This window comes from Bos grunniens, chromosome 1 (genome assembly GCF_055505025.1).
Source record: "Bos grunniens cultivar Pamir isolate PY7600 chromosome 1, Bosgru_T2T1.0, whole genome shotgun sequence".
In the NCBI taxonomy this organism is placed as follows: Eukaryota; Metazoa; Chordata; class Mammalia; order Artiodactyla; family Bovidae; genus Bos; species Bos grunniens.
The window spans coordinates 40,866,100-40,883,252 of record NC_141165.1 but is presented as its reverse complement, the minus strand read 5'-3'; the positions used below and the strand labels follow the sequence as shown (position 1 = coordinate 40,883,252).

General features: G+C 40.1%; 2 protein-coding genes across 8 annotated transcripts in view; one reads left to right on the top strand and one right to left on the bottom strand.

Moving 5' to 3' along the window:
- Nucleotides 1-13,695, top strand: part of IGSF10 (immunoglobulin superfamily member 10) — a 26,817-nt gene extending 13,122 nt beyond the window's left edge. For all 4 annotated transcript variants that reach the window (XM_086390370.1, XM_086390377.1, XM_086390393.1 and 1 more), the window contains 3 exons: nucleotides 604-4,920; nucleotides 5,378-6,275; nucleotides 11,285-13,695. In XM_086390370.1, coding sequence (XP_086246496.1) covers nucleotides 604-4,920; nucleotides 5,378-6,275; nucleotides 11,285-13,193 — 7,124 coding nt within the window. In that variant the 3' untranslated portion in view covers nucleotides 13,194-13,695. The remainder of the gene's footprint in view (nucleotides 1-603; nucleotides 4,921-5,377; nucleotides 6,276-11,284) is intronic.
- The window catches only part of MED12L (mediator complex subunit 12L), a 364,655-nt gene continuing 360,738 nt past the window's right edge, over nucleotides 13,237-17,153 (bottom strand). For 3 of the 4 annotated variants that reach the window (XM_086390512.1, XM_086390521.1, XM_086390579.1), the window contains one exon: nucleotides 13,237-17,153. In XM_086390512.1, the coding sequence (XP_086246638.1) occupies nucleotides 17,101-17,153 (53 nt within the window). In that variant the 3' untranslated portion in view covers nucleotides 13,237-17,100. The other variant, XR_015160227.1, reaches the window with a different exon arrangement.

The window sequence follows — 17,153 nt, the reverse complement described above, 5'->3', positions numbered from 1 at the left end:
ACCTCTTTCTTGATTGGTTCTACTGGCTTCATTATTTCCGGCATCCATCTTGTTCTCTCCATTCCTATCGTGACCAAGATAGACCAGGCCAAGGTACCTTGTAATTCATTCATCATTCTTTTTAGTAATGGACAGAAACTTGGGTTTTTAATGATATCCAGAATGTATAAATGGTAACTTATCAAACAAGTTATCATTTAAAGGACACTGAAATTCTCTGAGCCTTAAAACATTAAATGGGGGAAACAGAATAATAAGCTAATAAAAAGTGATAAACATAAGTATATAATTTTGTTTTACCAGATAAGGGAACTATTCAATTAATAGTACCAAATATGTACCCCAGGTGCTTTTTAGGCATGGAAAATACAGCTGTGAGCATGAGAAACAAAATTCTTGTGCCTATGGATGTAATATTGTGGCAGGGTATATAGAAAATAACATTTTCAGAAATCAATCCAAAGACCAAAAAAAAAAAAAAAAAAAGGAAACACATTTCCAAATTGTTTCAAGTTCTAGCAAAAGCTACTTATTCAAAATGTTTAAATGTTAATTCGTGAAGAAGCCACAATGGGCAATAATTCAATTTTCATTTTTTTCTAGATATCATAAAATGCAAAAAGGACAGAAGTCCCTCCAGTCCTCAGCAGTGTCCACTTTGCATGAACCCCAGGACCTCTAAAGGCAAGCCCTTAGTTATGGTCCCAGCTGCAGCTTTCCTGTGTGCCAAACCCACCATTCACCCCTCTCTGAAGCTGAAGAACCTGACTGTTCTGGAAGACAGTGGCTCTGTGTCAATCTCTCCCCAAGATTTCATGGCTCCCTTCGGCTCTCTGACTTTGAATATAACAGACCAGACTGGAAATGAAGCTAACATGATCTGCAGTATCCAAAAGCCAGCAATGACCTCATCCATTGCGTTCACTGCAGAAAATGACTACATCATGCTAAATGCTTCATTTTCAACATTTCTGGTGTGTGACATAGATTACAGCCACATTCAGCCAGTGTGGCAGGTTCTGGCTTTGTACAGTGACTCTCCTCTGATCCTAGAAAGGAGTCACTTGTTCACTGAAACCCCACAACTCTGCTACAAATATAAACAGGTGGTACTGAAGCCTGAAGACATCTTTACCAACATTGAGGCTGGTCTCAGAGCAGATCCCCCATGGTTAATGCAAGACCGAATTTCCTTGCAACTAAACAGAACTGCCACCACCCTCAGTACACTGCAGATCCAGTACTCCAGTGATGCCCAAGTCACTTTACCAAGGTCAGAGATAAAGCCAGAGACATACAGATGGACCATGATTTCCAAAGATAACAATACTAAGCTGGAACGCACTGTTTTGGTCGGTGGGACCGTTGACCTAGACTGCCCTGGCCAAGGAGAGCCTCCCCCACATCTGGAGTGGCTTCTAGCTGATGGAAGTAAAGTGAGGGCCCCTTATGTGAGTGAGGATGGACGAATCCTTATAGGCAAAAGTGGAAAACTGGGACTCCAGATGGCTGATAGTTCTGACACTGGCATATACCACTGCATAAGCACTAACTACGATGATGCAGATATCCTCACATACAGGATTACCGTGGTAGAGCCCAACATAGAAGCCTATCAGGAAAATGGAGCTCGTCATATAGCTTCTGTTGGTGAAACACTTGACCTTCCTTGCCATTCTACCGGTATCCCAGATGCCTCTGTTAGCTGGGTTCTCCCAGGAAACACTGTGCTTCAACAGTCCTCAAGAGATAAGCAAATTCTTAACAATGGCACATTAAGACTATTACAGGTCGCTCAAAAAGACCAGGGTCACTATCGCTGTGTAGCAGCCAACCCAGCAGGGGTCGATATTTTAGTTAACCAAGTTTTAGTCAAAATAAAAGGGCAAAAGTCAGCAGAGCATAACGTAGAAACAGATGGATCGGGGTTTGATGAGCCCAATTCCATGGGTCAGCTTCAGGATCCACCAGCTACACATCTCCCCACATCTCCTCCCATGGGGGCTGAGGCTGGAACACATGTCTTGAGCCCAAGTAAGAATCCCAAACAGCGGGTATTAATATCCCAGAGGCGTGGAGAGTCAACCAGCTGGCGTTACAGGGATCACAGGAGGCAATTCCCTCCCTCTGCCCGGAGAATTGACCCACGGCACTGGGCAGCGCTTTTGGAGAAAGCTAAGAAGAATGTTATGCCAGAAAAGCAAGAAAATACCACAGGAAAGCCACCTCCACCAGCCACCCAACTCCTGGATATACCTGGTGAGGAAGCAGACTCATCAGGCGTGCTCCCTCCAGATGAGCAACTTACGGTCCCAGCAACTAAAGCTGCGGACGTTCTGACAAGGACAGTGGCTGCAGATTCCAGAAAATCACCTGACAGCCCTGTGACAAGTAAAACTGATGGCACCCCAGCCTCCCCAATTGTGAGTCCACAGACCCTATCACCTGAAAAACCAAGAGATTTCAGACCATCTACTACTATTAAAACTCAAGTCACGCCAAGGAATATAAACCCAACCGCATCAAGTGGAATGCAAGACACAACCAACCCAAATTTACCTAATGTGTTTCCTCTACTAACTGAAGCAACTCTGTTTCAGGATGCTGACGACATGGAGAGAAAAAAAGAGACCTTGCAAACTGCATCCCCAGTATCAGTGGGGGCTACTGTGATCAAAGATACCCATATCCAAACGCTGAGTAATGCTGTCGGCAAAGCTGGTATATTTTTAGGGTCAGTAAATGCCACAAATAGTTATCAGAGATCTGTAACAGGAGTTGGTGAACCCAGGAGCCATCACTCTCCTCCTCACAGTACTCACAAACCTAGCACCACTAAGCTCCCTTCAGACCCACACACTGCTGCTCCTTCTCAGTTACACATTCCTAGAAAGAGTACAATGAACGGTCCGCTGTCCAGGCGCTTTGGAAGATGGCGAAAAGTTTGGAGCAGGGGGCGAATTATCAGCCCACATAGGACACCAATTCTCCGACAGCATAGATTCAGCGTTGCAAGGCCCACATTCAGAGGCTCTTCAGAAGAAAGCACCACTGCATTTCCAGCCCCAGAGCTCAGTGCAGTGTGCCCATCCTGTTCTCCCAGAGAAAGGCTCACCACTGATGAGGCAGCGTTGTCTTCTCCAAGCTTATCCCCCATCACCCTCCCCAAAACTGAAATTGCCAGTGTCACAGCAGAAGAACCTACAACTCTAGTTCACAACCCATCATTACTGCTTGAGAACAAACCAAATGCAGATGCTGAGAAGACCACCCCTATGATAAAATACTTCAGTGCTGAAAGTACCCAAGTGACTCCAACTACTGCAGTTATGACTCATGCAACAAGTATTAGTTACCCAAGTGGGTCTAAAGCCAATGAAACCACCAGACATTCTGTGATTGTATCCCCACTGCCAGATCCCACCATCAAGTCACCTGTGCCTACCACTCTAGCTATTACCAGATTTTCAAGAAGGAAAATCCCCTGGCATCAGATCTTTGTAAATAACCACATCCAAAGAGAAAAGCTAAAGAATCAGCATGAATTTGGTTCACAAAGCAGCACAGACTCGGTGCTTCCTAAAATATCTCCTGCTTTGCCCACAAATAAAGTTTCTCCCTTCCACTTCGAAACACTCTCAGCTAGTGTAATGAAAATCCCATCTATAACACCAGCCACAACTCACCTCAGTAACACTAACACACACAGCCTTGTAAGTCTCCCAACAATGAAGGAGCTGCCCTCCCTACCCATTTACCCTACGCCTCCTAGTAGCTCAAGCAAAGAATCAAGTGCAAATTCCGTATCAATGCAAACAGACATGCTGACGACCACTCCCACTGCCCCCGCATCTATCATTATCAACAAAGCCCAGATAGACAGACCCAGGGCACGAAAAGTACAAAGGAAAAAGGAGCCTCAGAAGACGATGAGGGACCCAAATACCTCTCCCACCCAGACTTCTGGCTTCATTACATCCACCACTGTGACACCTCCTGTTCTAACAGCAGCTGAAACTTCAACCAAGCCCAGTGTGTCTGCTTTCACTCATTCTCCTCTAGAGAACACAAAAGAAATTTCAAGCACAGTTGGTCTTCATCCAGGAGCCTTTAATCTGACAGCTGTACTTGAACAACCATCCCAGGAGGGTACTCGGGCTTTGAAGAATATAACTGCTTCTGAAACCACTTTGTCCAGCAAACTACAGAGTACCCCTACTAGGAACACAATCAGACACTCAACCATGCCAACCTTCCTCAGCTCCAGTGCCACTCCAATGCCAATTCCCACCTCCCCTCCCTTGAGTAATCAAAGTGAGGTTACTGACAGTATGGCCACGCCCACTTTCAGAATGATGACAAGTACAGTGGCTGAGGCACATGAATCCTCAAAGCACAATGCTACTCCACAGCAATTAGCAGTAACGTCTCCCCAAACTCACCCAAATGCCAAATTTGCAGTTGGAACCATCCACTTTACCTACTCCAATCTGTTACCTTCTACTCCTATGCCAGCACTAATAACAGGTAAACCACAAGATTCTAAGCTGACTCACTCTCCCTGGTCAGAAAACCACTTTTGGCACAAGTCACACCCAGAAATTGCTGAAAAAGGCCAAAAGCCAGTAGTAGTGAGTGTACTGCCCACTCCAGGCTTGCCAGAGGTTACCACGCATGCTTCAAACTGGGACATACAGAAGAATGGAAAGAAAAGTGGCTTTGACAAAACAGCAGTTGAAAAAATAACAACTTCTGAATTCCTCCCCTTTGATACTTTATCTAGGGATGTATTTGAAAGGCCCAGAATAATTGGAGGAAAAGCAGCAAGTTTTACTGTTCCAGCTAACTCAGATGCCTTTCTTCCTTGTAAGGCTGCTGGAAATCCTGTGCCCACTATCCACTGGACCAGAGTCTCATCAGGTATTTGAAACAGTTTCTTTATACTTAGTCTTTAGTAACAAAACAAAGAAAATACTGTGTGACATTTCAGGGTTACATATTCAAAGAATCAACATCAGCATGAAATTTCTCCAAGACACAGAAACTATTAATATCCTCCTTTAATATACGCATGATTTTTTTGCTCATTAGAAAGTTTTAAAACATATGTTAAGACCATTAAAAAAAATGCTTTTAAAGCAGATCTAAAAAAAAATGGTCATTGTGTTGAACCATCTGGCTTTTCCATTAAAATTAGGGTTTTTTTTTCAATCCAGAAATAATTTTAGCAATCTGAAGACTAAGGATCTTAATTTTAAATATATTTGTTCCCAGTAGCCTAACAAAAAGATAGCTCTCCTTTTGTGACTTCCACGTGAGCAATTTGTTTTCCATCTAAACTTTGATGACCTATGACTATAAATTTCTTTCTTATCAGGACTTGATTTATCTGAGAGCAAACTGAATAGCAGGTTCCAGGTGCTCTCCAATGGCACCCTGTCCATACAGAGGGTGGACATTCAGGACCGTGGACAGTACCTGTGCTCAGCATCCAATCCATTTGGCACGGACCACCTTCATGTCACCTTGTCTGTGGTTTCCTATCCCCCCCGGATCATGGAGAGACATACTAAGGAGATCACAGTCCATTCTGGAAGCACAGTCAAGTTGAAGTGCAGAGCTGATGGGAGGCCCAGCCCTACAATTTCCTGGATTCTTGCAAACCAGACGGTGATCTCTGAATCATCTGAGGGGAAGAGACAGGCCCTAGTGACATCTGACGGAACACTGGTCATCCACAATCTCAGCATTTATGACCGAGGCTTTTATAAATGCGTGGCCAGCAACTCAGTGGGCCAGGATGCACTGCTGGTTAAAATACAAGTCATCGCGGCCCCACCTGTTATTCTAGAGCAAAAGAAGCAAGTTATTGCAGGGACTTGGGGTGAAAGTTTGAAACTGCCCTGTACTGCAAAAGGCAATCCTCAGCCCAGTGTTCACTGGGTCCTCTCGGATGGCACTGAAGTGAAACCATTACAATTCGTCAATTCTAAGTTCTTATTTTCAAATGGCACTCTGTTTATAAGAAATGTAGCCTCTGCAGACAGGGGCACTTATGAATGCATTGCTACGAGCTCCACTGGCTCAGAGAGAAGGGTGGTAATCGTTACAGTGGAAGAACAGGAGACCATCCCCAGGATAGAATTTGCATCCCAGAAATGGACTGAGGTGAGTCTGGGGGACAAACTACTGCTGAACTGCTCAGCCCTCGGGGAGCCGAAACCGAAAATCATCTGGAGGCTACCATCCAAGGTTGTCGTCGACCAGTGGCACAGGTAAACTGTACCTTTTAGTTAAGATTATCTTCATCTGTTTAGCTTTACAACTTCTGAAATGGAGAAAGTGGTAGAGCGAGGCTTGCAGCAATGTTAGAGAGCGCACAGACTCTGCTCATTAAAGTAACTTGCTCTAAAGAGACCTAATCCTTTTGAGATGTATATAGATATATGTAAAATATAAATTATGTAAAAAGAAAGTTTCTTACATGCTGTATTCTAAGGGCCAATTTCTTGTTGAGTTTATATAGTTAAAAAAGAGATTTTTAAAAGAACTCTAATTTTCTTCCATACTTGTGACAGTTCTTTTTAAACAGTAACTGTATAAATATATTTATAATCTTTCTATCAAAAAATAAGAGGGAATTTTGTAATGCAAACAAGGTCTGGTGAGATGCACTTCATTAATTTACTCTTCAGAGTCTCCTAGTAAAGCATTTTCCATTTTAGTGCAATCCGTACTTCCTTTATTCCACCCCAAAAGTGCAAAGCACTTTATGAGGTTAAGGCTTCACAAAATGAAATGTATTCAGGACCTCCATCACTCTGATGGTGTCAGACAACATATATACACACACAGACTTTCTTTAATATGTTCTGATTCAGGCATATTGATTTTTATCTGTTTTCTGTAGTGATTAAATCTCTTGGAAAAAACAATGATTTACTAGATTATTATTTTTGCTATTTGCATGACTTCATGCAGTGATTTTTCATAATATGACAGAAAAGATGGGCTGAACATTTCCATTTAATGTTTATTAATAGAAACTACCCATGCAAGTAAAATTATACATGAGTTTATGTGTAAAATATATTTTTTTCTCTAGTGTCTAAGTTGGTAATGGATATAGTTAAGGAATTTTACTTGTGATCTTTAATACCAAAGTAAATGTTAACTTCCAAATAAGTCATCAAAATTATCTAATTTTACACTCATTCCAAGTATAAACAGCACCAGTAGTTTCTAAGGAACTAATTCAAGCTTATCTTCAGCTGAAGGAGTCATGGTTATGAGTTTGAGCTGATGTTAATATTAATAAGAATCTTGAAGGGACAAGAAAAACTCTTCACATGCCTCTGTCAGTCATTATCAGGCTCCTGTAAACCAGGCCCAAGATGATGTTCTTGGAAAACAAGTGATAGCTTTGCATGACTCAGGAATGGGTACTGGCTAAACTTTAGGGATATTTAACACAACAACAAGAATATAGACCATATCTATAATTAATCATTGCAGAGATACCTTTGATAAGCGTGAGTACAGAGTTTTATAATATGTTCATCAAATTAAACTTATAATCTCAAAAAAACTAAATTTTAAATTGAAATTTAGATTTAAAATTTTAAAATGCAAAGTTATGAAATGTAAACTTCACAAGATACATGTTTATGCTTGTCATCTACTGTACATATACCCGCTTGTGGCATCAAATATATTCAACAGTTTACCAGTTTTTATATTTAATTATATCAGCATGTCTGTTTATTAATCACCCTGCAGCACATGGGGGTGCTTCTAGAAACTGCTCATTATTCTGTGTAATCATTAACACAGTTTCACTATCCATGAAGAAACCAATGCAAGAATAGAAGGCATCACACCTGTGATGGGAATTACAAATAAAGTTCAAATTTTAGGTTGTAAAGACAATGTCCAAAATATTTACTAGACATTAAGTCGGTTTTTAAGAATGGAAGAGGTATGAAAAAATATAAGGGAATGTCTTAAAAAGTTAATCCAAAGGAATGTCTAATGACACATTAGCATCTCAGAATAAATCTCGACATAAACAGTCCAACAAATCCTCCGGAGTTTAATAGCAAAGAAATCAGGTAGGTTGTTTGTATTTCATTTTGGGAAAGCACTTATGGAACAAGGAAAGATTGTTCACAATGTGGAAAAGCCAATAGAAGGTATAAGATCACAGATGCTATCACAGGCCGACCAGAGGTACCGGCATTCTTTTATAAAGAACTAAACAGCTTGTCTGCTAACTGGACACTTTTAGTGATTATTCTGCAATTAACCCATTCAAAGAATACTTTTTAGTTAGGTGCTTAAGATGTCACCAGAAATAAAAAGGGCACTTCTGCTGTTGAATAGAGTCCTTGCTGTTCCCATTTCTTGGTTCTAGAAGTCTGAATTTAAGATTCTAAAAATGAAAGTTTTCATCATAGCTAAACACACACACGTCTACTCCACCATGACCGAAATAAGCAAAACCTTTTACTTTGTCAAAGCCTAGTTGTCAGCTGAACTAAGAAAGCCTTTTCTGAATTTTTTTTAACTGTCTCAGACTTAGAGCACTATAGGTCTACCTCCACAACTTTCAATAGGACTTACCTGACCTACGTTTCAGACAGAATTCTGTTTCCTCTGCTTCGGATCTTTGCTTCTCAAGGAGTTTGTTACAAGAACAGAACATCAGGCCCCACCACAGATGGGCAGAATCAGAATTTGCACTTTAAAAATATCCCCAGGTGGAGAATGAATACATATATATGTATGGCTGAGTCCCTTCGCTCAGTCTGAAACTACTACTGTTAACTGGCTATACCCCAAAACAAAATAAAAAGTTTAAAGTCTGGGGGAAAGAAATATAGTTAGGATGGTAATATATCTGTTGTATTAAAAAGATACAAAAATATCATAGAATTAAAAGTATTTTCATTAAATCAGCATGTGATCACTGAAGCACGTCATTTACTTGGACAAATAAATTCTCCCAGGCTTCTTTAAAAATATACATATCTCCAGGTGAATCACATGCACAATAAGGTCCAAGAAACACTGCTTTAAAAAGACTGCAAATGCTGCATTGTTCATTAATCTTCATAAAAGAATTCCCTTTCTTTTACTCAAGGAAAACTTCCACTTTCCAAAGTCAGTTTTCTGTTAAAAACATCAGCTTGTAAAAGGAAATACAATTCTCTCATATATATATATAAATATAACAACTTCCAGAAGTATCAGATTTCGAGGTCAGGGAAGTTCGTTTTACGTCACTGGTTTTCAAAGGGTTGTCCGCCTGCCAATAGCACTAGCATCACCTGAGAACTTGAACCTGGTTCTCTATCAAAACACGCAGTGTGTTCTTAAAAGCCGTCCAGGTGCACACTCAAATTTGAGACTGGTGTGCAAAGTTAATTGTTCAGAGTCACCTGGGAAGCTTGTTAAACAGTGGGTTACCCAATCCCAGATTGTGGCCAGATCTATTGGATCAGAATCTCTGAACAGTGAACCCGGTAAATATACATCTTGAATTAGACCCCATGTAAGTTGGAGGTAGGTGATGAGGAGATTGCACTGAGGACAGAGATTTACAGCAGTGCTTCTCAGACTCTCTGCACATGAGAGTCATTTGGAGAACTGAGTCCAAGGTCACATTCCACACCGTAAGTCAGAAATTCTGGAGGTGGGACCCAGGCATCAGCACTATTTTATACAAATAATTTTAATGTGCACCTAAGTTTGAGAAACACTGTTCTTAGCATTAGGAAAGAATGACAGCAGGTAGCGATGTAACATGGTGAAAAGGCTAAGTAACTACCTCTAAGTACTTTTTTTTTCAGCTGTATGGCAAGGAACCACCTAAAGATTAAAAAATAAATGCAAAGACCCTTGTGGTTTCCACTTTTAAGTGCATCCATAATGATGACTTTCCCTTGCTTTACATGCCAGATGAATTCTTTCCAGGCTTGAGAGAAGGAAAAAAAGAGTATCAGCAGCAGCTGTAAGTTGTCCTACAATAAATACTTTTCCTAACTAAGGTTTTTTGCTGGAAGATAAAAAATGACTTGAGGCTGCTGGACTTGTTTAGCAGTTATGCTGTGAAAGCTCATACACACTTTCATTCACCTTCTTAGCTCATGTTGCCAAAAAATTAGGAGAAACACATGCAATGAATATTTTCACCTATAGGTGTTTTTGATTGTGTTTTTAGCAGTTACTCAGCTTCCACTGGTCTTTCTTAAAAACTATTTAGTTTTATCAGGGAAATTCTGCCATCTGGTGCTTCTGTGTGATAACAGCACGCTGTGCAGTGCTTCAGAGAAAAGTGATGTTCATGCAGTTCAACATAATGCAGAGACCAAGTAACTGTACAGTTGCCTGCAGAGACAGATAAAGCTTTAGAATGCTTCTAAGGAATTTAGCCACCCCATGCAAAGAGTTGACTCATTGGAAAAGACCCTGATGCTGGGAGGGATTGGAGGCAGGAGGAGAAGGGGACGACAGAGGATGAGATGGCTGGATGGCATCACTGACTCGATGGACTTGAGTTTGGGTGAACTCCGGGAGTTGGTGATGGACAGGGAGGCCTGGCGTGCTGCGATTCATGGGGTCACAAAGAGTCAGACATGACTGAGCGACTGAACTGAACTGAATCAGTTATTTGGTTAGAAAGTAAAATTTACTTTTTTTATAAAGAGAGTAAATGCCAAGGTAAAATTCCTTCAGTTCAGTTCAGTTCTGTCACCCAGTCGTGTCCGACTCTTTTCCACTCTCCACTTTCACTTTCATCAGGCGGCTTTTTAGTTCCTCTTCACTTTCTGCCGTAAGGGTGGTATCATCTGCCTATCTGAGGTTATTGATATTTCCCCCAGAAATCTTGATTCCAACTTGTGCTTCTAATACTCTTTAAAAGGGAAAATCTGGTCTCTTTTCTGAGCAAGTAGATTTGTATGAGAGTTGTTCTTTACTGACGTGTAAAGTGGTCAGGACAGTCATGGGTCTAGGAAACTGGTATTTCTAACATTCTTGTCATCATTAAAAACTTTTAAACTGAATGCAAAGGAGGTGCATTTGAAGTCCATCTAAGAAATACTACTTGTTTGCACAAAATTTATTTGTTCAGTTAACTTCATCTTTCAGAACAGCTTAAAAGACAGTAAAGAAGTCAGTACTAATTTTAATTTCACTGCAACGTTTAGTCCTGTGTCAATTAATATAACTCTCTTACCCTTGCTAATAGCTTCACACCTCAGTCAGTCTCTTCTTTCCTCAGAATGGGCAGCCGAATCCATGTCTACCCAAATGGATCCTTGTTTGTTGGTTCAGTAACAGAAAAAGATGGCGGGGACTACTTGTGTGTGGCAAGAAACAAAATGGGAGACGATCTGACCCTAATGCACGTAAGCTTAAGACGGAAACCGGCCAAAATTGACCACAAGCACCACTTTAAAAAGCAAGTGTTTCACGGGAAAGACTTTCAGGTCGATTGCAAGGCTTCTGGCTCACCCGTGCCCGAGATATCCTGGAGTCTGCCTGACGGGACGATGATAAACAGTGCCATGCAGGCCGATGACAGTGGCCACAGGACCAGGAGGCTCACCCTCTTCCACAACGGAACCTTATACTTCAACAAAGTTGGGATGGCAGAGGAAGGAAATTACACCTGCTACGCCCAGAACACCCTAGGGAAGGATGAAATGCAAGTCCACCTAACAGTCATAACAGCCGCCCCACGGATCCAGCAGAGTTACAAGACCAACATGAGAGTCACAGCAGGAGACACTGCTGTCCTTGACTGTGAGGTTGTTGGAGAACCCAAGCCAAAAATATTTTGGCTGCTGCCTTCCAATGACATGATCTCATTCTCTAAGGACAGGTATACATTCCATAACAATGGGTCTTTGTCCATCAACGAAGTGAGACTGCTCGATTCTGGGGAGTATGTATGTGTGGCCCGGAATCCCAGCGGGGACGACACCAAAGCGTACAAGCTGGATGTTGTCTCCAAGCCTCCATTAATCAATGGTCTGTATGCAAACAAAACTGTCATTAAAGCCACAGCTGTGAGACATTCCAAAAGACACTTTGACTGCAGAGCGGAAGGGACACCGTCTCCTCAAATCATGTGGATCATGCCCGAGAATATTTTCCTCACGGCTCCATACTATGGGAGCAGAATCACCGTCCACAAAAACGGAACCCTGGAAATCAGGAATGTGAGGCTTTCAGACTCCGCCGATTTCATCTGCGTGGCTCGGAATGAAGGAGGAGAGAGTGTGCTAGTGATACAGTTAGAGGTGGTGGAAATGCTGAGACGGCCGACATTCAGAAATCCATTTAATGAAAAAATAGTTGCCCAGCTTGGAAAGTCCACAGCACTGAATTGCTCTGTTGATGGAAACCCACCACCTGAAATAATCTGGATTTTACCAAATGGCACACAGTTTCCCAGTGGACCACACAATTCTCAGTATCTAATAGCAAGTAACGGTTCTTTTATCATTTATAAAACAACACGGGATGATGCTGGAAAATATCGGTGTGGGGCAAGAAATAAAGTTGGTTACATTGAGAAATTAATTGTATTAGAAATTGGCCGAAAGCCAGTGATTCTAACTTATGAACCAGGGACAGTTTACAGTTTCAGTGGAGACACTGTATTGCTGCCCTGCGTCTCTTTTGGAAGCCCTAAGCCACATGTCAAATGGACTTTGCCAAGTGGTTACGTAATAGATAGGCCTCAAATTAATGGAAACTACATACTGCATGAAAATGGCACCTTAGTCATCAAAGAAGCAACAGCTTATGACAGAGGAAACTACATCTGTAAGGCTCAGAATAGTATTGGTCACGCACTGATTACTGTTCCAGTAATGGTGGTAGCCTACCCTCCCCGGATTACAAATCGCCTACCCAGGAGCGTCCTCACAAGGACAGGTGTGGCCGTTCAGCTCCACTGCAAGGCCCTGGGAATCCCCAAGCCAGAAATCACATGGGAGATGCCTGACCACTCCCTGTTCTCAGCGGCAAACAAAGGGAGGACACGTAGAATTCGGCCTTTTTACCCACAAGGTACCCTAGTCATTCGGAATCCGCAAACCTCGGATTCTGGGATATACAAATGCACAGCAAAGAATTCACTTGGAAGCGATTATGCAACAACTTACATTCGAGTAATCTAACAGAACATAAAACTGCCTGAACAAAGTCAACATCTGGACAGAATTTAGTTTTTGGAAGAAGTTTAATCAAAGGCAGCCATAGGCATGTAAATGAATTTGAATACATTTACAATATTAAATTTATAATTGACATGCAAAAAAAAGGACTTATAAATAAATGCATTATGAATTGATACTGATTTTTTTTAATGGATCTCAAAACAAACTTTTAACTTAAGGCACTTTTATTTTGCCAACAAATAACAATGAACAGTAAGAGGAAACTCTTGACCATAAAATAACCAATGTCTAATGTACCTGAATTCTTCATTAAAGAATGGACTTTCTTTTCTTTCACTACTGTTTGCCTAGTGTCCGCCTTCTATCAAGGTTACAAGCATGGCACTGAGGACAAGACACAATGGAAAGGATTAAATCTGCAGTCTTGATGTAAGTTTGCCATCCTGATGTATAAATATTGCAGTTGTTTTATAAATATTTTACTAAAACCCACAGAAACTAAGCATTGTTCTATTCACCATTTTGTACATACTGAAAATTTTCATTGATGGGGAATACAAAAAAATGTTTTAATAACTGCATTTAAAAATAAATGCAGGCTGACTTTTCCTCTTGTAAAAAGCAACTTAACACCCACACATCAAAAACGTGAAAAGAGGGGTGATAACATCTATCCCAAATAAAGCCATTAAAAAGCTTTTAAAATACATCGACACTTCTTTATAACTTCAAAATCTAGCTCAGGCACCCCTGGTTTGGAATTGTTCATAAGGAAAATCTTCTTAGGAGGAATCACTGCTTTATGAGCATTTATTTCATTAAGTGAGCATCCTTTATGTGGTAGGGATATGTTTGGGAAAATTTGGATTGAATACATATAATAAAGTGTCACTGTACTGATCATCTCTACAAAATCTTACTTTTTGTAATTCACTGAATTTATTTATATCACGTGCTTAATTCAACCTGAATTAATTTAAGGACATTATGATTAATCTTTTCTAACTCTAGAGACTAGCATTTTCCAGTGTAATTTCTCCAGCATCTATTTAAATATTTGTCTATTATTTAAGAAGAATTATAGGAGCCTTAATAAATGAAAAATGAGAAAATGCCATCAGTTTTGCTCAAGTATCTCAGCACACAAAACTGAGAACTACGTTTGCCCCTGTGTATCATTTTAGGAAGATGGGGGGTGGGGGACGCTTCACTGTGTCTTCATCACACCAAGTTTCGGCTTGCTCCACCTTAAGAGGTAACCTGTTTCCTACTTTCTCTGGTTTTGGTATCCGGTGACCACAAGTGGTCAAAGGATACTCATTCTAACAGAGATCTCATTCTATTTCCGGGCCAAGAAGGATCAATCAGAGGACAAATGGAACCCTTTTAGGGAGGGGCCTACAGTGTAAACAGGTATATGAAAGGGCTTCCTATATCAAGCTCCATTCTATTTCAAAGTCTTTAACGGGAACTGAGGGCTCCATTTTTCCTAAGATAACCTCCTCTCTGTCTCACCAAGCAAATTATCAGGTTTTTCCGAAGGACAGGGTTATCCTTTGTGATCATTTCAAGATAAATTAATGCATATTCTAAAAAGAAAACAAAACTCACATGAGAGAGGATTAAGTGGAAGGAAATATAAGAACAGATTGAAAATTCTGGTTTCTCTCTGTATAGTACACAGGGGAAAACCGGTTCTAGGTGTTTCCTCAACTCTCTGTAGAATCTTCAAATCATACGGCCTTACCATATCTTAGCTTTCCCACCTAAAAAATAGGAGACGACAACAAAAAGGTATGCCCCACAGCCTTCATGTGCAAAATGATTAATAAATTAATTTCACTAACTTCTGTAAAATATAAAGTGCATACAAATGCTATGCAATTATAACACTCATTCTTCAAACAGTCTTACTGCTGTTTGCAATATTGAGCTACAAATATATATGGTTCAAACTGAAAGTGGCATTTCAAACACCAGTAATTCTTGAAAAGACGAAAAATAACAATCAGGACAGAACATGACTCGTACTCACTAGGCACGACATTCACATTTCGGTTGTTTGTGCCAAGGCAGTCATTATATATTACTTTGAAGAAAAATAACTTTATGAACTCTATCACTCTGAAAAGGGGAAAAAAACAAGAAAACCAAACCTGATATACAAAACTAGCTGAAATGTCAAGATTCATCTGAAAGCAGATAGAACATGTTAATTTAGTGAAAAGAATGGTCTTTAATGTTTTGGCAAAGTCTTTCTCAGCCCGGAGTAAACATGAAATGAGTGGGCTGGAGTGAAATTGTTTCACAGTGTACAAAGCGGTTCACATGGATGCTGCCACAGCAAAGTAAGCGGACATGGATTTGAGGTCATTTGCATGAGTCAAACTTTGCAATGAGTAACTCACCTAGGAAGATATAAATTATTTAGATAATGATTTGCAAAGGAAATGATCTACTGAAGTTGTACCAGCTACATTTTAAAAAAGTAGTTCTACATGGTTTGCTCATTATAGACAAATCTATTCACAGTATGTGCGACTATATTACATGTAAATTCATATGGCAAAAGAAAATGAATTAACACAGAACATGGGAAAATATCCCCCACATGTTTTAAAATGCCCTGCAATTTTTCACATTCAAAATTTTATGCATCTAAGTCTAAAAAAATATTATATGGAATACTCTTAAGTTACACAAACTGATAATAATTTACTGTATTTTTTACTCTAATAGGAGCAAATTACCACATACTTGAACAAAGTTAAAATAGTTACTATTTCTTTATAATAAATTTGATGTATAATTTACTTTACTTGTGCTTTTTGCACCAATTTATAAATACAGTATATGCAATACACAACCAAGACAGACACCAACATTAATAATTAAATTCAAAATAGCAAATACTTACCATATAAAATAAACAGCAAATACATCTCTTATGAAAACCAGAGCCCTCTGGACTTGGGGGCCATACTCTGGAAACCATGTCAAGTTTGAGCACTGTGGAATCTCAGGCCAGCTGCGAGATTTTTTTTCCCCTCAAGTTGGCATAAAGGTTCAGGAGAACCAGAACTGGACAGAGTCATTTTTGCCAAATCTGGCAAACAGTTGGATCAATTCCACTGTGGTTCATTCCGGCCTTTAGAATTTACATGCTGTACCTTCACAAAGACTCTGGTCAATGATCTTGCCATGGAAAAATTTAGTACAGCTACTCCTAACGGGTTTCCATGTACCTCAGGGTGGCTCTCACAGAAGCCCTGGGTTAAGTTCTTGGTCTAAGAAGTTTAAGTTCTAAGCAACAATCTGTTTCAGCACCTTTTGACCACAACAAAAGCAAAGAAAAATCCTACATAAATAAGAACAAAGTTCATAAAGTGCTTATGAAATTACAAATATTTTAAATTAGAGCAATGCAAATTCATGTCCACTTCACCACCAAAGGTGACTGCAGAGTAAATGGATCACCTTCCTGCCAAGATCTGACATGCCTTTCCAATCAGTAGTTTGGTCCAGCCCAGTTTGCCAAAAAAAAAAAAAAAAAAACATCATCAATGAATACATAAATATTTTAAATCCACCATAATTCCTTCTTTCTATAACTACGAGATTCAATAAGAGCACCAATTTTAAAAAGTCTGCTACCAAACTCCTCCTGCAGTAGGCCCACACATCTACATTTTTAAACCTACTTTTCAAGTTGAATGAAATGAAACCAAACCACACCCTTTCCTTTACTTTTTGTTTCAACACCTTTGTATGAAATGTGGCGTAAAATACAGGAAAACTTTTAAAGAAATGAAAAAACAGACATTTCCAAAGATGACTAATGCAGTAAATGTGATTTTCTATTTTTCAGTGCAAACAAAAAAGTTTGTATCTTTGTCCTCTTCCAGACTCAGAAGTGTGAAGGATGCCCGTAGGGAGTCACTCCTTGCTGTGGCTGGTTAC